We start from the raw sequence: 23,342 nt of genomic DNA on the forward strand, positions 1-23,342 counted from the left end.
ATTCAAATTTAATTTACTTTTATAGATCCTACGAATTAACACGCAAAGATCGTTTATATAAAAATATTGAAAAGATGCAACATCTGCGAGGCATAAAACATTTTGACATCGTGCCGCAATCATTTATTCTGCCAATTGAATACAAAGAGTTAGTATCAGCTCACAATAAAAATCGCGGACCGTGGATAGTAAAACCAGCTGCCTCTAGTCGAGGGCGCGGTATTTTTATTGTTAATACAGTAAGTGATATTGATTTTCACCTTTACTCTAATAACCGAGATTAAAATCGATTCCATGCAAGAATAGTGACTTAAACAAAGTTATTAATTTTTAACAACTAATAACATAACTATGTTTGCTTTCGTATCTTTTTAACATATTCCGATTAGGGAAACGATGGTCAGGACCAAATATGAGGAGAAATCGACGAAAGTCTCCTGAATAATACCGTTGAACATGGTGAAAACAAATCTGTCGATTGTCTCACACTTGTAGGCTTTGCACCCAAATCCAACTATGAAACCATCGCACTTGATTCTTCAGAAGTTGTGCCTCGTCGTCCCCGAGAAAACCAAATGCCCCAAAATACTCTTAATATAACATTCAAACCGAATTTTTTTAGCCAATGAAATGATTCGTCGTGTTCATCCGAAATTCGCTGTTATTTTGCTACATGATGTATCTACTGAGATGTTTAGTATCTCGCTCTTGTTCAGAAACTTTCCAAACAGTGCAATCGTGAAGCGCAACCTTGATGAGTTGGGATGAGTAACAGCATGAGTACATTTTACTTCTTACATCCGTTTCAGGATTTGCCTCCCAGAGGGTATTCGTAGCATCAAAGGTGGAAACAAATGCATGACAAACTTCCAGCACATTTCAAATTCTGGCTTAGAAATACAATTCTTAATAACCAAATCACCGGCGAAGCGAAAAAATTGCAAGCAATTCTTTTTCTTCTTCTTCTTAATTGGCGCGATAACCGCTTACGCGATTTTAACCGAGCTTAGCAAAACGCACCAGTCGTTTCTTTCTCGTGCTAACCGGCGCCAGTTGGACACACCAAGTGAAGTCAAGATTTTCTCCACCTGATCTTTCCAACGCAGAGCAAGCCTTACCCTTCCTCTGCTACCACCAGCTGGTACCGCATCGAATACTTTCAGAGCCGGAGCGTTTATTTCCATTTGGACGATATGACCCACCCAACGTAGCCGCTGGATCTTTATTCGCTGTCCTATGCCTATGTCGTCGTGAAGCTCATACAGTTCATCGTTCCATCGCCTGCGATATTCGCCGTCGCCAATATGCAAAGTTCCAAAAATCTTCCGCAGAATCCTTCTCTCAAACACTCCAAGGAACGGTTCATCGGATATTGTCATCGTCGAACCTTTTGTGCCATACGACATGCATGATGAAAGCCTTGTAGAGTATTCGTTTTGTTCGTTGAGAGAGAATTTTACTACTCAGTTGCCTACTTAGTCTGAAGTGGCACTTGTTGGCAAGATAGATTCTACGTTGGATTTGCCGGCTGATATTGTTATTGGTGTTAATGCTGGTTCCTAAATAAACGAAGCCTTTTACAACGCGAGAGCGACGACTGATTGTTTGAGGACAAAAGGTACTTCGTTTTGTCCTCGTTCACCTCCAGCCCCATTCGCTTTGCTTCTTTATCCGGTTTGGAAAAGGCAGAACTAACAGCATGGTTGTTAAGGCCGATGATCTTAATATCATCGGTATACACCAACAATTATACGCTCTTATAAAAAAATGTGCCTGAGCGATTGAGTTCTGCGGCTAGCACGATCCTTTCCAGCATCAGGTTAAAGATGCCACCCTGCCGCCCTGTCTGAAGCCTAGTTTCGTACCAAATTGCATGGAGAGGTCCTTTCTTATTCTGATGGCGCTGTTGGTATTGAGAAATGTTATCTTGCATAGCCGTATTACTTTTAGGGGGATACCAAATTCAGACATCGCGTAATATAGGTAACTTCTTTTCTGTCGAATATAGCTTTTAAGTCGACGAAAAGATAGTGTGTGTCGATTCTCCTCTCATGGGTATTTTCCAAGACTTGGCGCGTTGTGAATATCTGGTCGATTGTGGACTTTCCAGGTCTAAAGGTATACTGATAAGGTCCAATCAGTTGGTTGGTGGTGGGCTTCCGCCTTTCACACAATATGTTCGCTAGAACCTTATAGGCAATATTTAGAAGACTAATTCCGCGATAATTGGCACCGATTGCAAGATCACCTTTCTTGTGGATTGGGCAGAGCACACTTAAATTCCAATCTGTAAGCATGCTTTCATCCGACCATATGTTGTTTGAACAGCTCGTCGTCCGTCGGCGCCCGCGGCTTTGCTGTTCTCTAACCGCGTTGTGGCTAGTCTCACATGGTCGGGTAGCGGAACGACCGTTCCGTCGTCAGATCGTTGTGTTTGTTCTTACAGGAAAACGCCCCGGTCTTAAAACATTCTGTAAGCCCCCGAGATTTCTGGTAATTGTATCTCTTCCTTTCTTAGCTCTCGGTAGCGATCCCACATGGCTCGCGTTGAGCGCAAATGAGCGCATTAATTCAAGACGCTCGTCCACCAAAGGTAAGGACAGTACCTGGAGACGAAGTCTCTCTCCCACAACAAATCCAACTTCGAATTTGTGCTCCTTTACATGGCAGCTGTAGTAGACGTCGCAAGGCCCTAAGTTTTTCTTGCCTTGTCCCGTCCATCGCATCTCTTGAATGGCATTGATGTCAGCCTTTACTCTCACGAGGACATCAACCAGCTGGGCAGAGGCACCTTGCTCAATAAGGGACCGGACATTCCGGGTGCATGCTCTAAAATCATAGTCCTTAGTTCGTTTGCAGTGGTCGTCATCAGTATAAAAAGTTCTCATCCGAGACTTTGTTCGTGTTTTCATTGGGGGGATATTTAAGTGGCGGGTCCAAAACCCAGTGCACAACCAGCTTTTCTGTGTTACTTCGCCTTCTCACATTGGCTCGCTCTCGGACGGGTGTTTGGAAGCTACCCAGAGGATACTTGGGCTAATCTCGAAAGTTGTGACCTGCTTGAACCATATGCAGAATAATCGTCCCAAGTGAATGGCGATCAGTAATTTCCCCACTTGCGTGGACTTCTACATATGGATATTTGAGTACTATAATCTCAAACGAAGAATTTTGAGGAATGTGCAAACGTTATTTGGGAAAGAAGTTTAGTGAAGATCACTGACTTTGAATGTAAATATTACATTTTGGGAAATCTTCAACCATTTTTCTTATAACTGTTGAAATTGCTAACATCTTTGTAAGAGTTATCTAAATATAACTTCAACTGAAGAGTCCTACTTTCCTTTCTCGTTTATTCCTTGTAAGTAGTTTGTACCATGAATTGCTTGTCTTTGGGTCTTGTATAAAAATATGTATTTTATTAATACTGTAGTATTTTGTTATATTTCAGATATTGTTTCATATAAAGATAGCAGCGTTAAACTGAACAATCACTTTTTTTGACTAAACTCCTCTTTATAAAATAAATATAATAGCTGGGAGTTTTTCTGATATATTTATTTATTCAATCAGCAAACAAGATCGTATGAAAAGAGTCTTATAAGTAACGTCTTAAAAGTAAATTTAAAGTAAGAGAAGTCAATGTCTAAGGCATAAAAATAAGCATTAAATTGAGCTAGCGTCCTTCTAAAATGAGCATTCATTACATAAACAGTTTTAGCAACATCCATAAAAAACAATTCATTAACGAAAAATGCGTCATCGAACATTAAAATTTATTTTATTGAGCAGATACGGACAAATATCAAATACGAGACATATAGAAGAACAGTAGTTTTATTGGTAAGCAATAGACTGCACGAACTAAGGGCTAGTACAATTTTGACGAATAAAAGCTAACATTGCGAATGATTTAGAAAGAATATAGTTTATGTGGATGGTGAAGTTGACTTTCGGATACGACGTATAGTGATATTTATAAATGTTAAGGAACAAACGATTACGCACACACCAACTATATAAGTTATTCAACTCACACTTGAGATAGGATGAATCTTCTGGACATTTAATATCATAATAGATTTTCAGATCATCCGCGTATAGAAGAAAATTACACATTGAAAAACTGGAGGAAATATCGTTAATGAAGAGCGTAAATAGTAGCGGGCCTAGGACACTACCCTGAGGGACACCATATGAAGTAACAAAAGAATAAGACAATACATTATCAAGTCGAAAGGCACAGTGCCTATTATTAAAATGGGCAATAAACCAATTAAGAAATTGAGAGTGAAAGCCGCAAGGCTCTAGTTTTGCTATTAATATTGGGTGAGATCCCCTATCAAAAGCCTTAGGAAAATCTATATAGATTGCATCCATTTAGAAACCCTTTTGAAATGTATTCAAACAATCCTCCGCAAAGGCAGCTAAATTCGTTAACGTAGATCTGAATCCATCCATATGTAGAAGTCCACGCAAGTGGGGAAAGTTACTGATCGCCATTCACTTGGGGGTGGTCAGGAAGATTCTTCTACATATGGTTCAAGTAGCTCACAACTTCCGGGATTAGCCCAAGTATCCACTGGGTAGCCTCCGAACACTCGAGCGAGCCAACGTGAGAAGGCGAAGCATCCCAGGATAGCTGGTTATGCGCTGGGTTTGGGACCCGCCACATAAACCTCTTGAATGGGCTAAGGTAAATTTAGAACTGTATTGGGTAAACGTAATATTACTTTTGAGCCAATGGTTGCGTACGTCGGTCCTAGTATACCTGATAATCGAAAACTTGAACAAACTGTTAAGTATTCAGTTAAGGTTCATTTTTGGGGATGCATCTCCGAAAAAAGACTTAGCTGTTTACACCCAACTAACGTTTTATACGGTAGATACGTTCCTTAGGAAAGCGTGCAAAAAAAAAAAATTGTGTAAAGAACTATATGCTACATATGGTTAATGGATGTGTTCCACAACTTTAAAAAATCGTGTACGATAAAACACTAAATATTTTCCCATAAATCCATGCAATAGAAGTAATAATGAAATTCATATTACATATGTAAGTATTTATAAAACAAAAACAGTTCATTTTTATTAAAAAAAACTAAAATTAGTGCGCAGTGAAAATTCACTCTATAAGTAAAAACATATAAAAACAAATTCAATTTTGCAATTATCCAACTCTTCTTGATAAAAGACGTGCACGTTTATTACAGACTTGACCAAAAATGCTATTATCAATAGATATGTTTAATACTATGTCAGATATATCTAGCCCATTTGATCCAACTGTTGGTTTTTCCGTTGTAACAAAGTCTGCTATTAGCGAATATTTTTGGATTTATCGCAGTTTTTTATACCGTATGGCGCATAATTAATCGCCCTATTGAACAATTTATAATTTTTACAAATGGTGTCTTACGTCATTCATATTTGACACTCGTGAACAAAACAGATGCAGTATATAAACAGTCAAGCAATAGAGTGCGTAAAGGTCAAAAAAAGATTTCTATCAGTCAAATCAGTTAATTGTACGCTTAATTTTGCGCCACCTTGTACAATACTGTTATCCAGCTACACGCAACCCAAATATTACGATACAATTTTAATTTCGCCGTAGCCGAATGGTTTGGTGCGTGACTATCATTCGGAATTCGGAGTACGTAGGTTCGAATCTCCAAAACTCCAAAATGAAGAACAAGTTTTTTCTAATAGCGGTCGCCCCTCGGCAGGCAATGGCAAACCTCCGAGGGTATCCCTGCCATGAAAAAGCTCATCATAAAAAATATCTGCCGTTCAGAGTCGGTTTGAAACTGTAGGTCCCTCCATTTTTGAAGCAACATCAAAACGCATGCCACAAATAGGACACCCAAAAAGGGGGTAAGTGCCATTTATATGTACACATATGTATATTTGAGCAAAACCGAAAATTTCGTTAAAAAAAATGTATTATTGAACCGAGTTATTTCAAAATCGTTTAAAAAAGGATCGTGTAAAAAGACAGTTGGGTGTATTTGTGTTTACTGCCGATTTCAATACAATTCTGATGAATAAAATTTACCAAAAAAACATTATTGCCATAGGCTAGGTTTTAGATGTGAACAACATTATAAGAACTTCAAAAAGTTTGCATTCTAGGGAACTTTACTGATTGTTTATTGTTGTCATCAATACAAAATCATGTTAAACTGAATTTTATATATGAGATGAAAATATGTAATATACTATAATTATATACAGAAGTGGTTCCTTATAACATTGACGGGCAGTAGGAGCAAGTGCAGTTCGAAAATCAACACTATATGTTCATGTAATTTTTATAATATAATATTAGAAGTATAGTTTTACTCTTTCCGAACTGGCGTCCCGTGGAATGTTTGAAAGAAAGATTCTGCTTAAGATTTTTGAGCCTTTACACGTTGGTGATGGCAAGTGTCGCAGGCGATGGAACTATGAGCTGTATGAGCTTTACAATGACACAGACATAGTGCAGCGAATAAAGATCCAGCTGTTCTTCAGCCCAGGGAGTCGCAATGGTGAGAGGTGTTGAAACGACCTCCTGTGTAATAAATTTTATGTATTCGCTTATCATTATTCTTCTTTATTTGCCTGTTCCATTTGCAGAATGTTAGCGATCACAACATTATAGTAAAAACATTAGTAGGTGAATTCTTGAGGTGAGATATGTTGGTATTTTAATTGTTGTTGTTTTAACACTCAATATGGTGTCTATATTCTTGGTATTTTCAAATCACGTACTAAGAACAATCACATTCAGGAACAGTTGGCGCCCAGCTAAAATTGCGAAAGCTTGGAGAAATAATATTGACATGATTCTAGTTTTAATCAAAATCGGTCTTCTCAACCACACAAATTCATAAAGATGAGACCGGAATTATGTATTAAAATGGTTATACATTTAGTTTGGAAAATTACTGTTATTCAATTCAAAGTAAAAAATGTGTGAAAATAATAGAAAATTAAGAATCAATTTACTTTTGCTCGATATGATCGCCTTTTGCCTTGACTATGGCCTTGAGACGGTCCAGAATGGGTCACAAGCTGCCCGAATGTGACTTGCAGGGATTTTGACCTACTCGGAAACAATGCCTTTTCTCAGCGTCTCAAGACTGGTGAATCTTTTAGTTTGTATCTTCAAAATGGGAGCTTTGTGAGATGGTGCCGAGTCCTGTTGTAACGTCCATGACCTCAAGAATAATATTTCGCATTTACCTTGACACCAGGCTCGATGAAAACGATTGGAGATCCTTCATCAGCGGTTCAAGCGGAACAGACCATTACCTGTTTCGGGTGCTGCCTCCTGGTGGCCAATCGATTGCTCAAATTCTCCTATGAACGGTCGGTCTAATAAACCCTATCGTTTTGGGAGTTTACGAATTGCTCAATTTTAAAAATATTGTCAGAAATCACAATGTTCGGAAATTGACCGCATTCGGCCAAACGAAGCAACTCAAGTCTAATTTGTTGCTGCTTTGGTGTGAGGTCATGCGCCTTTTGGATCTTGTAAGGCTTGACTTTGAGATCATTTTTCAGTATGCGGCGGATGCTATGGTCACATATTTTCAGTTCTTTCGCCATTTGATTGGCACTTTGTCGGTGACGTTTCGCGATGCTACCAGTATTATTGTAATGAGTAAAGGTGCGATAAACAAAAACTTTATTTACTTTAAGGTGCTCGAGCTCACGAACAATCGATGGTTGAAATTTCCCAGCCAAATATAATGCACTATTACGTTTGAAATCCAGTACTGATTTTCTTTTTGCGTCTAAGCTTTTGAATCGAATAACAAACTAGATATGTATACTTATATTATCAGTTCTTTTGTAAACCAAGCCCAGCTGGTTTATAACGATTTCTCAAAAGAATTAAATAAAATCGATCATCGCATACTTACAGAAACTATGGGCATGCGGAATTAAATTGCCACTTTTAAAATTCTTTTCAAACTAGACTAAGAACCAGTGACATTTTTGCGTCATGATTTAGTTAAGGTCTATTCTTAGCCAGATCGTTACAGGAGGTATGTTGTGGCTCCAACTGAGATATGAGACCCAGAACAGGTTAGCGAGGTGTAAGAGATCGCTCTCAACTTGAAAAAAAACCAACCATAAAAATTATTATTTAATTAAGTCTTAAACTAAGCTTCTGATAGTACATAATTAACATCATAATATTTGCAGATCGATTAACTGGTAATAAAAGGGTGGCTAATGTATCGCAAGAGCAATCAAATTTTTATTATTTGCTTGAAATTTTCAAATGTCAATCTGGCAACTATTTGAAGTATAAAGTTCAATTAACAGTATTAATATTATCTGCTGGTGATGGCAGACCGATGTAAATGTTCCTTGCGCGTAAATCTTGATTTCGGCTAAATTAATTTTATTATGAATATAGTGATATATAGTGAATATTTTTGATGATTCGTGTAACGAATATAAAGGGTTTTCCAATAACAAATGCTACAAGTGATTGGATTGCGCTATCGAGAAATGGTTAAGGATTTTTTATGGCCGGAATTGGATGGTATTGATCTGGACAACGTTTATTTTCAACAAGACGGCGCTACGTGCCACACAAGCAACGAAACCATTGATCTTTTACTAGAAAAGTTTCCGGGCCTTGTTATCTCTCGAAGAGGTGATCACAATTGGCCACCGAGATCTTGTGATTTAACACCTTGTGACTTTTTTCTTTGGGGCCACGTGAAAGAGAAGGTATACGCCAACAGCCAAAGGTCGATTCAAGACCTCAAAGATGGAATACGTGAGGCTATCGAGAACATAGGGCAGCCACTTTGCAATTCGGTTATGGAAAATTTCATGAAAAGGATATTGTCCTGTAAGCGTGGTCGGGGTGGTCATTTGCCTGCTACGATTTTGGTACGTTTTTACTTTAATAACGCCTCTCAATAACTCCTCCGAGTTCGATCGCTGGATTGTTAAATACAAGTTTCGAATTAATGACAACACAGCTTGCTTGCTTTATTTTCAGTACTTAACCGCTCTACAATTCGTATACACGCTCACACAATTAACCATTGAGTATGTAATAAGATGGAGTCACAATCACTCAATTTTTGGCAAACGGGCATATTGATGCGATCGGTCGGGTGAAAAGAAGAGGACATCGTGACAAGCTGCAGAGGCGAGCAATAATGTCTTTGCTCGTATACACAAAAAAATGCGACACGAAGCCAGTGCGTTCTTGATTTGTCTTTGCCTAAGCACTGAGCAAGTGTACGGTAAACGCACATACAGATGTTTTTTTTTGGTATGCGGACCACAGAAGGTGAAATGTTCTAAAGATACGTATGAGTCGGCTCATACGTATGCCCGATGCAATTGCAATATTCCCATGACTTTGAACCAAGATACGCTAGTGCCTACGGTCTAAACCACCCCATCTCCTCGCTGTTCTGTTCTTTCCCCACGGTACTGCCAGTTAAGATATTCCTTATTGGGGGCAGGATGTGATTATTCACTCATTTTGTCTGCGTTCATTATCGTCGCGTCTGAGCCTTACAACCATAGTTCCAGGTTTCTTCAGATTCTAGCATGTATTGTACTAGACTGGCAGCTGTTATGATCTCGCAAATATTTGAACGCCAAATGCTTCGTTCCCCGTCAAATCTTTTTATATAAAATATTTTATAATTATTTTATTTTATTATTTATGTCGTATAAAAGTAGATCATTTTATACCTACCATACATTACCATTATTTGTATTTATCTATTAAGGTTCATAAAAATATATACAGTTGTACCTCGATTAACCGGGTTGCTCGGGACCGGGCTCAGCACGGATAATCGAAAACACGGTTGAAAGAGGTTTTTTGAAATACATATTCAAAAATTTTATTATTTTTATTTATTTTTAAAAAGAACATGTAAATTTGCATCTATTAACATACTTATGAATACAGATACATATCTTATTACTGTTTTTATAATATACTTTCATATACATACATATAGGTACATAAATGCATATTTATATTAATTTAAAATATTCGTTTAAAGTAGTTTGTCTTTTAGAATTCATTTGTTCCTTAAGTAAATGACTTTGTATGCGATACACTTGTATTTTGTCTGGTTCTGAAATACCTGTACCAGTATAGTTTTCTAAGAACTTTAACAAAACACTACTAGCCTCTATTGCTTGAGCTAATGTGGGGGTTTCTACCGTATTACCTCCATCTGATTCCTCTGAATTTGACTCAAGCTCATATTCTTCTGTTTGATTGACCATGTTAACGATTTCATCATCAGATACAATAGCAAACGGTGCGACATCAATATCGCACTCCATCCACTTTGAGATAGCATCAGCTGTAAAAGCAGGTGGTATTAATACATCTGATTGTATCTCAATACTAAAAGTTGAATCATTTTCATCATCTTGAGATAGTAAGTTATTCCAAACTTTATTTAAAACACGTGGGGTTACAGAATCCCACGAAGTCGCTGCTGTCCATAAAGCTGACTTAATGTTCAAAGATTTAACAAATTCGTGTCGACTATTAGAATCCACAAGTTTTTGCACGATAAATTTACGGTACTGGCATTTGAAACTCCGAATGGCTCCTTGATCCATAGGCTGAATCAAAAATGTACAATTCGGTGGTAGATATTTTACTGTAACATTATCAGATATCATTGCATTTACATCCGGGTGTGCTGGACAGTTGTCTAATAGCAAAAGAACTTTGCTATTTCTTTTCGAGACCAATGCGTTGTAAATGTTCTCTTACCTCTGGTACAAAATTGTTGTTAAACCACTCCAGAAATAGCTCTTGTGTTACCCAAGCTCTCTTATTAGACTTATAAACTACAGGAATGTATTTAACATTTTTTAAACATCTTGGATTAGCACTTTTTCCTATTATCATCAATTTACACTTGTGAGTCCCAGCTGCATTTGCACAAAGTAAAGCTGTGATTCTTTCCTTGGACTCTTTGTACCCCTCAATAGAATATTCATCACCACTCGCCAACGAATTTTGGGGCAAACACTTCCAAAATAGACCGGTTTCGTCTGCATTATAAATTTGTTCAGTTGTAAGTTGTTCATTTTTAATGTATTCGTTTAAGTCTTCCACAAACATCGTTGCAGACACATAATCAGCACACTCCTTTTCTCCTGTGGATTTCAGCCTACGAATTCCATGCCGATTTTTGAATTTTTCCAGCCAACCAGATGAATACTTACACTCGGAATTTATGTTTAATTTACCATGAAAATATTTTGCCTTCTCAGTAATCATTTCGCCTAGAAATTGCAGGAAATTTTCAGTTTATGTGGATGTCTGGATTTGAGTAATATTACCTGTAATGGGACATCCCTTAAATCTTTCTTGTCGAAACCATTCATATGTTGCAAAATCAACCTTTGGATTTTCGGATTTTTTCAGAGTATGTCTATTTTTTAAACCGTGAATTGAATCACTTTCCGATTCATATTTCAAAATTTTTTCTTTGTTTTTTATTAAGTCTCGTACAGTTTGTTTGCCAACACCATATTTTTCAGATAAAAAATGAACGGATGGGTTCTTGCGATATTCGTTAATCAGTTCTATTTTCTCTTTAATTGAAAGAACTTTTCTTGCTCTTTTTGTCAGTTTACTTATTGATGGAGCCATTTTCACAAAAGCACCTGTTAAGAGATCAAATTTCACTTACAGACTGAATGAAAGTGAAATTTGATACAAATTTATTACATAAAAACAAAAAATGGGAATCCCCGAATTTTATTTCTTTGCACATTCACTTAAATTGAAAAAAGTTATTATACGCCGCACGGATAATAGAGGTAAAGCACGGTTAATAGAGATATAAAATCAAACACACAGTATGCCGGTTAACAGATGTACCCGGTTAGTAGAGGCCCGGTTAACCGAGGTACAACTGTATGCCCTTATTTATTATTTACTCGATGATCTTTGCCGTCTCCAAGTCGATATTCCAAATAGTATGTTTACAAATGCATCATGCGCAGCGCGATGGCCGCTTGCTACTAAGCATTCTAAAATATTCCTTAATACAACAAAAACTAGTTCATTCATAAACGCAAGCGCATATTTCTTAAATCGAAGCTCGGTCATTCATAAAACTAGCCCTACTGCATCTTCCCTTACGCGTATATTCATATGTATGCATGTATATATTATATATACTTAGTCGTGCCATAAGTTCTGTTACAAGTTAAGTTCGTTATAGATATGAAATTATAATACTTTTTTGGGGAAGTTGGTTTTATTTAATCATGTATAAAGGTATTAAAAACAAAAATTTAATTTTCATTAGAAATGGTCACCATTTACACAAGCCTTCAAACGATTAGGCCATAGACCAAAGATTACACTGTGTAACAAAAAAAAAAAACTAAATATACTTCTATGGAGACCTAGCACAACTTGTAGGTATAGTAAAACTAAGAAAAATGGTATAGGAGAAATTTCCGATACACCCCCAAAATCTCATTTTATGGCCAAAAAACCGTTTTTCAGTAGGTTGAAGTGAACAATCACTCCTAACTTCGCCAATTTCCATCCGATTTATAATTTGTTTTTTTAGTTCGAAAGAACAAAACCAAGCCTTTTTGACAGTATGTTCATAATTTTTTTTAAATTGAAAACTGACGAGACTGTAGTTGTAAGTTTTTGGATTTTTTTGTTTTTTTCTCCATTTTTTTAACTTTGACTTTATGATAAGGCTGATGATGCCATATCATCGGAGAATATAAGAAAATTCGGCAACGTTTCGGTATCCGCGGAAGAAGAAGAAGACTTACCCCTTTGGAAATATGTTTTCAATATTTCCCAATTTTGTTCAAGCGTATAGCGTCCCATTTCGTAAATCTCAAACCTTTAAGCAAATTATGAACACATTTGTGTTACCATTCTCAAAAAAATAGGTGGTTCAAAAAGTAAACGCAATATGGCCCACCCTGTAGGAAGACGAGCTCGGCGAAACACGCAAAAAGCGTGTACGCACCAATTATCCCTATTGAAAACATGTAAACTCCGGCCTGCCTTTAGACATCCCTCAGGACCCTCCAAGATCTTGGTATATAGTCTCTGGCTATGCAGTTCACAAAGATAGGGCTCAACCAACGGTATGATATCTTCGCAGGTTTCTGCAGTTGTGCAGATATGATCCCATTTTGAAGTGGCTGAAGGAGCCAATAGCCCAAGCTAGGCGGCTCTCATCAAGCAACCAGCCCCGGTTTAAAAAAAAAAAAATTGCTGTGCTTCCCAGGCTGGTGCTACTAAAGGAGCTATAGGAAAGTTTTTCAAAAAAACACAAGTACAATTCAGAAAAATGCATGAAATTTTTATTGAAATCGATAGTACCGTCCATATAATTTAATGTTTGAAGATTATTTGATGCAAATGTTGACCGCGACTGCGCTTAAAATGGTCCATCCGCTTAGTCCAATTTTGGCACACTCTTTCCAATGTTTCGGCCGGTATCTCACATATAAATGCTTTAATGTTGTCTTCCAATGCGTTAATTGAAGCAGACTTGTCTGAATAGACATGAGCTTTAACATAGCCCCACAGAAAATAATCTAAAGGCGTTATATCGCACGATCTGGGTGGCCAATTGACAGGTCCCGAACGTGAATAAAATGTCTTGCTGAAACCACATGTTATGCAAGTCAAGCTCTTGCATTTTGGGCAAAAAAAAGTTGGATATATTTTCACGGTAGCGCTCATCATTCACAGTTACGTTACGATTCGCGGCATCTTTGAAGAAGTACGGTCCAATGATACCTCCAGCCCATAAACCGCACCAAACTGTGACCTTTTCTGGATACATTGGTAGTTCTTGCAATTCTTTTGGCTGATCTTCACTCCAAAATCGACAATTCTGCTTTTACGTACCCATTGATCCAAAAATGAGCTTCGTCGCTGAACACAATTTTTCGATAAAAAAGTGGATCTTCGACCAACTTTCCAAGAACCCATTCACCAAAAATTCTGCGTGCGGTAGGTCGTTCGGCTTCAATTCTTGCACCAGCTGTATATTCAAAGGCTTCACACCTAAATCCTTTCGCAAAATTTTCCACGTTGTTGAGTAACAGAGACCCAATTGCTGCGAACGGCGACGAATCGATAATTGATGGTATCATTAACACTGGCCGATACAGCTGCGATATTTTCTTCAGTTCGCACTCTACGTAAGCGTGCTGGTGGTTTCATGTCCAATAATGTAAATTTGGTTCTAAATTTAGTCACAATAGGTCGAATAGCTGCTTCAGTGGGTCGATTAAACTGACCATAAAATGGAAGAAGCGCGCGATAAACTTTCTTAACAGAACACGCCTTTCTATAATAAAATTCAATGGTTTGCAAGCGTTGTTCGTTTGTAAGACGATTCATGGTTAAATTATAGACCAAACTGAAGATGTTTGACAGTGAAACAAAACACGAAACTTGCGTCAGCTGTTTAAACCAACTGTTTAAAAAGATAATAGCTAAAAAATCACCCGTTAGATACTGGATTCGTGACGTGTTTCAATGAGAGAGAATTGAATATACCTATGGTCCGAAGAAGAGTGAGTATACTAAGCACCCTCCAATCGGATATTCGGTGTAACTTTGAAGAAGAGGCCAAAGTGAGTTCCATCACCTCTTCCCGAGTTGTTGCAAATAAAGAAGTCTTTGTTTAAAATTAAGTCAAAAAGAGACTACCCTCTCGCGTTTATACGAACTTCACCACCAGATGTGGTGGGAGTTTTCGTCCGTCCCTATAATTGCGCCGGTTTTCCTGCGCCTTGCTTCAGCTAGGGCTTCCCTCAGAATCATCGGAGCTGGCTTAACATCGTCCTCATGCGAAATATAGGCCGACATAAGCCAAAGCTTTCCGGCAGGATCTTTCCAGTATACAGGACCTTGGTTCACGTGAGAGATTTCTGTTTGCATTAGCAGAGGATTTACTCAATCTCCGCTAAAGTAGAGGGATTTCACTGAATATATGGCGTTTAATAACTAATATAACGCCATACAATGTAGTTTGTTAGAATCACATTGGCCAATAGTTCTTAAGTTATGGGGGTCGGGCTTCTAGTAAACAAGCTGTATACAATAAGCTGCTTAATATTATTGAAAGCACCCTTGATATCCAAAAAGGCATGTGAAGTGATTTTTATTGTGAAGTGATTGATCAATTGTGTCAAGCGAGTGAAGCGCTGTCTCCACTGATTTGCCTTTAATCGGCCTAAAGCTCTTCGTTATCGTGTGTGTGAGTTTTCCTCCTTTGGGAATAAATACCATTTTTACCTCATACCTTGGGGTTATATAGTAATTAAGCCGGATCGGCGTCACAAAAATAAATACGAGTCTAGGTACAAACATATCTACCGAATGGTAGTAAAATACACACTCATTCGCCTAAGTTTGCCTTTGGTTTGCTTTTCACATCAAATGAAGACAAATCAATTTGCTCGAGTACTTCCTCATATGTAAAATTTTGCTTTACTCATGTGTGAAAGATAGCACGGACAAAAAACTAGTAAATATTTGTGGGTGTATTAGTAATATCATAAAATTTAGGTTTGTTTCAAGGTGGATTTAATAAGGTGACAGCATTCACCCAGCTGAATTTTTCGCCGTAGGTATGGCTTACGTCAAAATGATATGCTTTGTTTGTATGTATTGGTATGTTTACATTCGTATGTTTACATTTGCTTGCTGATTTTGACATGATGCTTGCACCAAACGCAACAACAAATACATGTAGGGTTTTACTTATATGTGTTTGCTGTCACCTGTAATAAATTCGCCTTGGTTTGTTTAGAGAAAAGTTTAAGAAAAAATGTGAGATTGTATTGGAGTTTTAAGCAGAAGTGGTTAATCATGGCTGATTGGATGTATGTGTGTTTACTGTACACTTGCCCAGTGCTTTGGCGAAGACAAATCGACACGGTACATACTTCATTACGTCGCACAGTGTTTTCTGAACGGGCAAGAATCTAACACTTTGTTGTATCAAATATAGACGTACTTGGAATTGTTGGAATACTTCAGAATGAGAAATTTGTAATATTCCTTTTAATCTGAATCTCATCGATATATTATATAAAAAAACAAATTAGATTTTCTAGTTCAGCGTACTCTGTCCACTAAAGAAGAGATTTTGAGCAGAATCTATACATTTCCCTATTTTTAAATAACATCTTTTTATATGAAGCCGGATCATTGTGTGTCGTTTACTCTTTCTCTATAACTTAACGCGATGATTTGCCTATCCTCTTCTTTTCATACTTCATGTTTAAATTTTGTCATACTTTGAGTCACATAACATGTTTGAGTGGAAATGGGGGGCCAGTACTGGCAACATAAAAACATGTTTATTTCATTGTACATACATAGTTGTTTTTTCTATATACATTTATTTTTGTTCGAGAGCGACGCACCCAGTTCATTGTGTGACAAAAAATACGTTCGATATTGCCGGACTAAAAACCAGGCACTATTAAAATTATCAAATCTTTATTTCATTATGTTTCTTGCAATAAATCTTTTGTAGGCTGGAGTTGCTATAATGTACCATGGGCAATTTTAGGCAAACCATAATGTCTTATTTAATGAAACTTGGTGGAAATGTTAGGGAGTGGTTTAGGAACAACCTTTATAACTCCCAATTATTCCAGAAATAATAGTTTGGTAATTATTTGCCTTCAAAGTGCCCTCGAGAACTTCAATATAGTTTATCACATTATAAAATATACAGTCTGTGTCAAAAAAAAAAGGAACAGCGATTAAAATAATCGGCAAGATGCGTTTTCATAGTTCCCCACACATTTTCAATGGGATTGGCGTCTGGGGACTGGGAAGGCCATTCCAATACTGTAACACCATTTTCTTGTTTTGTTCTTTCGCAATGTGTTTTTCTGAGAGCAGTGGTTTTGATGATGTGGAACGGTAGGATACTCACATCTATTCCTTTTTTAGCAAGAACTGATCGTGCTTGGCGTAGTCACAAAGAAGGGTTCCGCTTAAAAAGTTGGATGATCACTTTATCCTGATTTTTTGTCGTCACTCGCTTCATGCCGCGGTCGGAAAAGTCATTAACATTTTTGTACATCTTATACCGCTGATTCCATATCACAACAAACTTTTTTGATTTTCTAATTACTTTTGCCCTTATTAATTTCGGCCCTTTCGAATGCGTGCATAAGAATACCGCCTCGAAACCCTTCGCGTACTTCTCATGGTGCTCCAAGTCATCAACGTAAACGCAGGCTCGTGTCAGCTGAGAGCCCCATGTAAATAAATTTTCACCACACTTCCGTTCCGTAGTATCGTAGATTTTATCGTAAGATTTTGGATAGTTCACCACACAGTGTTGCCAAACTTTACATTTCGAAATCATTTACAAAATAAGCTATACAAATTTTTAGTTTTTATTAAAATAACTTAAAAACAATATTGAATAATTTTAATTATAGGAAAATTAACTATTTGCATTTGGTGGTTTTTGACTTTGGCTTTTAATATGATACAATGAAAAATTGTAACTGATATCGCGGGTGTGTGAAAAAGTATGTATGCAAAAACATTAATAGCAACATTGTGTCGATACAACCAAACACAAACACATACAAACCGATGTATTGTGTAAAAATGTAGTTTTCTACATGACAAGTTTTGCTCAATTTTGTGTTCTTTACGGGCTGCGGTAAGGGACTACGATACGTCAGTGTGCGCACTATCACTTATTTTTGTTTGGTTGCGTTTACGGGATAGTTTCGAACGCCACTAACCTAAGTTAGCATTGGCGTCGTAGCCCGTGAGTGGGACCATTACGCACAAAAAGCACAACGAAATATATTTTGAAGTTATTGGAAAAAAACCTGTTCTTTTCTTCTGACACAGACTGTGTTTTTCTAAACTTCACTTAAATTCATAAAATATACACTCGCACGCGTATTTTTACTTATTTTTATACTTGTATTCGAAAATATTTCAATGAAAATTAAATGCAATTTACACATATCATCACTTTCCAATTTTAAAGGCGAATAAGAATTAATTGGAATTGATACAGTTAGTGTTGCCGGATGTCTGGAAATGAAAATAAAAATAATTATAAACAAAAATAAGATATTTCAGTTCAGTGTTGATGATGGGGATGTGGGTTATTGTGCCGATGGTTTTGACGTGGGAAGGAGTTCTATGTAACACTGTAGATGGCGTAGCTGGATTTGGACTGATGAGCGTTATTTCTTGAAGCAGAGCGGAGTTCTATACAAAAACGCTGTGGATGCGTAGCCGGAGTTGGACTGGTGAGGGTAATTTTATTTAAGCGCGGCCGAAGGACGTCAACGTGGAAAGGAGTTCTATGGAAAAATACTGTGGATTGCGTAGCCGAAGTTGGATTGATGAGAGATATTTTTTGAAGCCCAGCCGTGGGCCGCCCACTCGAAAAAAGTTCTAAGCAAAAAATCTACAAATTTACAAAAGTTTACGCAAAAAAGTTACGTTACAAAAGTTACGTAAAATTCAATTTTATATGTTTATATTTTCGAAAAAGTTTTTCAATTCGAAACTTAAGCAAAAAATATTGCAGTTTTACAAACTGAACGTGTCCGTCGTTCTTATTTCTGGTGTCTGGCAACACCAATTTTTCGCTAAATTACACGACTTTAACAATAAATTACTTAAAAACTTCAAGCCTCCGTACCCTCCGGTTTTTAGATTTTAGATGGGGATACAACCCTCTATCCCTCCCTTACAACCTTTTTTGCAAAGAATGTTACATTATACTAAATTTTCGCTCAATTTTCTATAGCAATAATTATTATTATGCAGTAATAATGCCTAAAGATTGCAATTAATATCTTTTTTTGCTTACAGCCAGATCAAATACCACAAGATGAGCAAGTGCTGGTTTGCAAGTACGTTTTAGATCCATTATGCATCGATGGTCATAAATGTGATTTACGTGTATATGTACTGGTGACATCATTCGACCCATTGATTATTTATATATATGAGGAAGGCTTGGTTCGATTAGCCACTGTAAAATATGATCGCGGTGCTGAAAATCTCTGGAACCCCTGTATGCATCTTTGTAACTATAGTATAAATAAGTACCATTCGGATTATATAAAGCCACGAGATGCTGAGGTAGAGGATGTTGGTCATAAGTGGACACTTTCCGCCCTCCTCCGGCATTTAAAGTCGCAAGGATGTAATACTCATCAACTTATGGCGAACATTGAAGATTTGATTATAAAATCTATATTTTCTTGTGCTCAAACTATTATATCAGCATGCCGGATGTTTGTTCCTAGTGGTAACAATTGTTTTGAACTATACGGATTTGATATCTTAATAGATGAAGGTCTTAAACCCTGGCTTTTAGAAGTTAATTTGTCGCCATCTATGGGTGTTGATAGCCCTTTGGACTCAAAAGTAAAAGCGTGTCTAATTACTGACCTCTTAACATGCGTTGGCATTCCAGCGTATACAATAGATATGCGCGCCCAGTATGACAACAGATGGACACGATTTCGTAACAGAAACTCTGCTCGAAGGGTGTTATTAGCGGACTCCAATGTTAGCGGCAGCGGCAACGGAGTACGACGTTTAACTCCAACACAACAATCCCTGACAATGGAAGAACAAAGAATTGTGAGAAATGCTCGATTACAAAATGCTCGACGCGGTGGTTTTGTTCGAATTTTTCCTACTGATGATAGCATGCAACGTTATGGAAATTTCCTTGACATTTCTACAGGTATACCAATATCTACACCTGTAGTACAAGGCCAAATGTCTTACTCAATGATTCTACCACATAATTATAACCAAGTACTATTTAATTTCTTATATGGTCCAGCTAATGGCAAAAAAGAAGGTAACTCTCCCATAGAAAGAATGTATCAATACGAACGCGCTCTGCCAGTTGGGACTATAGTTTTATTCAGTGGAACAGGTCTCAAATCAAAATGTCTAGAAGAAGGTAAGCGTTTGCGCAAACAGATTCTGAGATTGATTGACAATGGTTCAGAATTAACACAACTTCAAGCGAGACAAACTTTTTCATTATACCTAGAAGCAATTTTACATCGGCTTTCACAAGAGCCAAGAGATTTCCATGAAAAAATAATTTTAAAATTTTTAAATAGGGTAGGTGGGCCTGTTAAAACACCAGTATTTTTTCGAAATCCACAAAATTTTCGCGTTAACAGCAAAGCGCGATCGGCTATGGTAGCGAAACTATTAGGAGATTTTCTTGAGCAATATAACCGCGATACGGAAGCTTATGTGGATGCTTTTGATCATTTTGGTATGATACCCAGTAGTTTATTTAGCGATTTCTTATCTCAAGCCCAAGAGGGAGATTTTGAGGCTGTTCTATCACTTCATACAAATGTGACTGGAAACATGCCGTATTTATATAATAGACTCGGGTTATCTGTACCTCAAACACCTCCTATTCCATCAGGATTACATGGTTTTTTAAAAGCTTTGCCAGCTATGGTGCTTACTGGCTCAGTTGCAAGAGATTTTAACAAGTGTGATGGATATTACAAGAGCAACGAAAAGAATTTGCCTGCCCTTAAAAGTGAAAAATTGCCTGAAGTATCAACTAACAAAAAATTTCCTGGTAGGTAGATAATTTGCTTATTATTTTTTAAGAAAAGAGTGTTGGTTGGATCAATTTACGCTATCTGCATCCTATTTAATATTTATAAGCAAGCGCAATAAGGGAGAAATACTCGAATTGAAAGTCCCAACACTCTTTACATACTACCTTTGTTTTTCTTTAAGATAGTGGGTACCTTATTCTATAAAATTATATAAGCTAATACTAATAACGATTACAAATTTTATCTTTAAATAACTAAATTTACTCAAATTATTGATTTTGTATATTGTGCTACCTTATTCTTATGGCTTCAACGGCATTATAATTAAAATAAAATAAAACATAATATTTACTCAAACTAAGTGTTTGAAATTGCTTTATAATATCTACTATAACGTAGTTTTAATTTAATACATTTATATTTTGATATATATGTATATAATTGAGATTGACTAAAAAATTTTATTATAATAGCAAAAGTATAAAATCATATACTTTTCCCAGAGGCTCCGCTCCGCTGGAGATCTATTATTTTTTATTTAAAGGACAGGGAAAGGCAATTAGGTTCGTTGCCACTCTTCAAACTTCCCAAACTATTTTATGAATCTTAGCAGCTTGCAGAGGGAAAGAGAATGTATATTAGCTCGCTCATTCTCAATATATACGAGCCAAAATTGTATCATCTATGTCGGACAAGATCTCAAAGCGGCAGAGAAAATACTTTGAACAAGATGAATACAGTGAATCGTCAATGATTCTTATGGTGCCCCATAATCAACCCTATTACACGATGTACAGAATAAAAAAAGTGTGGCCAACATCAAACATCGGTTCTCAGCGAATTTGAAGGAATGCAGACGGTTTTTTTACAACAGAGGTCGGCCAAAGTTACTCTCATCTCTCACAATTTTGCTTCGAACTGCCAAATCTTGATGAAATTTTGCTACTACCCAGAAATTTTTAGGAAAGTCTAGGTTATTTTGCAGGTGTCGGTACTGCACCAAAGATTCTCATGAGTTTTATTTATGAAAACTTTGATGTAATCGATTGTTCCAATTGGACGCTCAGCTAAACTTTTTTTCGAACTTATTTTTAATACGGCCACTGATTTTACTCGCTCAGAAAGCACTGTGCGATACAACGGGGCAAGTGCCGTGTTGATTTGCCTTGCCTCAAGCACTGACTAAGCGTATGGTAAACGTGTACATACATACATAGGCACAAACAGTTTTGAACAGAGAAATAACGCCCTTTACCGCTGATGGCACTCAAGCGGCGACCATCATCCTGCCACTCTGAAAGCGAAGAAATTGTTAGAGATGGGCAAATCAAAATTATTTAGATCCTCTGTCGTTTCCGAGAATGCGTCTCGTTACTGCGTAACTGCGTTAGAGTATTTACTAGATCTAAACCAAGGTGGATTTAATAAGGTGACAGCATTCACCCAGCTGAATTATTCGCCGTAGGGATGGCTTACGTCAAAATGATATGCTTTGTTTGTATGTATTGGTATGTCTATATTCGTATGTTTACATTTGCTTGCTGATTTTGACATGATGCTTGCACCAAACGCAACAACAAATACATGTAGGGTTTTACTTATATGTGTTTGCTGTCACCTGTAATAAATTCGCCTTGATCTAAACAGTGCAGGAAATGTGGTGTTGACGTTCAGTTCGCCAAGGATTGTCAAAATAGCCCAAAATGTGTGCTTTGTGATACCGACAGAAGGGAGAATACTATCGTATTACCGGGAGCTATAGGTGCTCAGAATTCAAGGGAGATTTAACAAATGAAAGCCAATGAGAATTATTCAGATAAATCTTCACTACTGTGAGGCCGCCCAAGACCTATTGTCACAGACAGTTAAAGATATAAGAGGAGATATTGCCAATCTGTAGTAAATGAGCCCTCAGGTGTGAAAACGTCAGCACATGTGCCTCCGACAATAATAATTCCTCCGCACAATTTCAGATAACGCTTCCTTCCTTATTACAGGACTAATCCCGGTCGACATTGGCGATAGAAATGTAGAGAGTGTATATAAGGTTATTCAAACACGATAGTAGAGTAAGGCGTAAAGATATTGCAGAAGAATAAGGGCGTCATTCGACCGCCAACTGGCAAGCCCGGCGGAACAGATCACCGAAAGGTACATGGACGCATGGGTTGATACCCATTGTAGCGACGTGGTTAGAAAGAATCAATGGGAAAACAAACTTCCGCCTAACCCAATTCCTTTCAGAATACGGTGTATCTCGAAAATACCCCATAGATTCGGCTATGAAAGTTCCCCGAATTACCCAATCTGGACGGAGAGGGAAGATGAAATTGATCACGTCTTGTTCCAATGCCCACGCTTTGCTCCCGAAACCTTTAACATAACAATTGATAACTGTAAGCGAATCTGCGAGCATGCAAAACATATTCATAATAATTTAAGGCGCGCGGAGCTTCGTAGACATGAACTAACCAGCCTCGTGAGATAATACCTTTTTGACAGTTCCACGAGGAGAGTGGTAGATTGTGAAGAGGTGTTTAGTACATAAGAGTAGCTGTGAGGTTACAAGTCGTGTAGATTGTTATGCCTTATAATATATAATGATTATTTTTACTGGATACATAATAAAACACTTATTTTTGCACAAGTATATTCCTTAATTTCAGTATTATTAGCACCATAGCATACCACATAAGTAAAACATCTGCAAACTG

At 37.3% G+C, this 23,342-nt stretch overlaps 1 protein-coding gene across 4 annotated transcripts in view; it reads left to right on the forward strand.

The window, feature by feature from the left end:
* LOC128871859 (tubulin polyglutamylase TTLL5) overlaps nt 1-20,970 on the forward strand; it is a 94,106-nt gene extending 73,136 nt beyond the window's left edge. For all 4 annotated transcript variants that reach the window (XM_054113985.1, XM_054113987.1, XM_054113986.1 and 1 more), the window contains 2 exons: nt 26-239; nt 18,887-20,970. In XM_054113985.1, coding sequence (XP_053969960.1) covers nt 26-239; nt 18,887-20,653 — 1,981 coding nt within the window. In that variant the 3' untranslated portion in view covers nt 20,654-20,970. The remainder of the gene's footprint in view (nt 1-25; nt 240-18,886) is intronic.
* Nucleotides 20,971-23,342: the final 2,372 nt, after the last annotated feature.

Source organism: Anastrepha ludens, chromosome 2, assembly GCF_028408465.1.
Source record: "Anastrepha ludens isolate Willacy chromosome 2, idAnaLude1.1, whole genome shotgun sequence".
NCBI classification, from domain to species: Eukaryota; Metazoa; Arthropoda; class Insecta; order Diptera; family Tephritidae; genus Anastrepha; species Anastrepha ludens.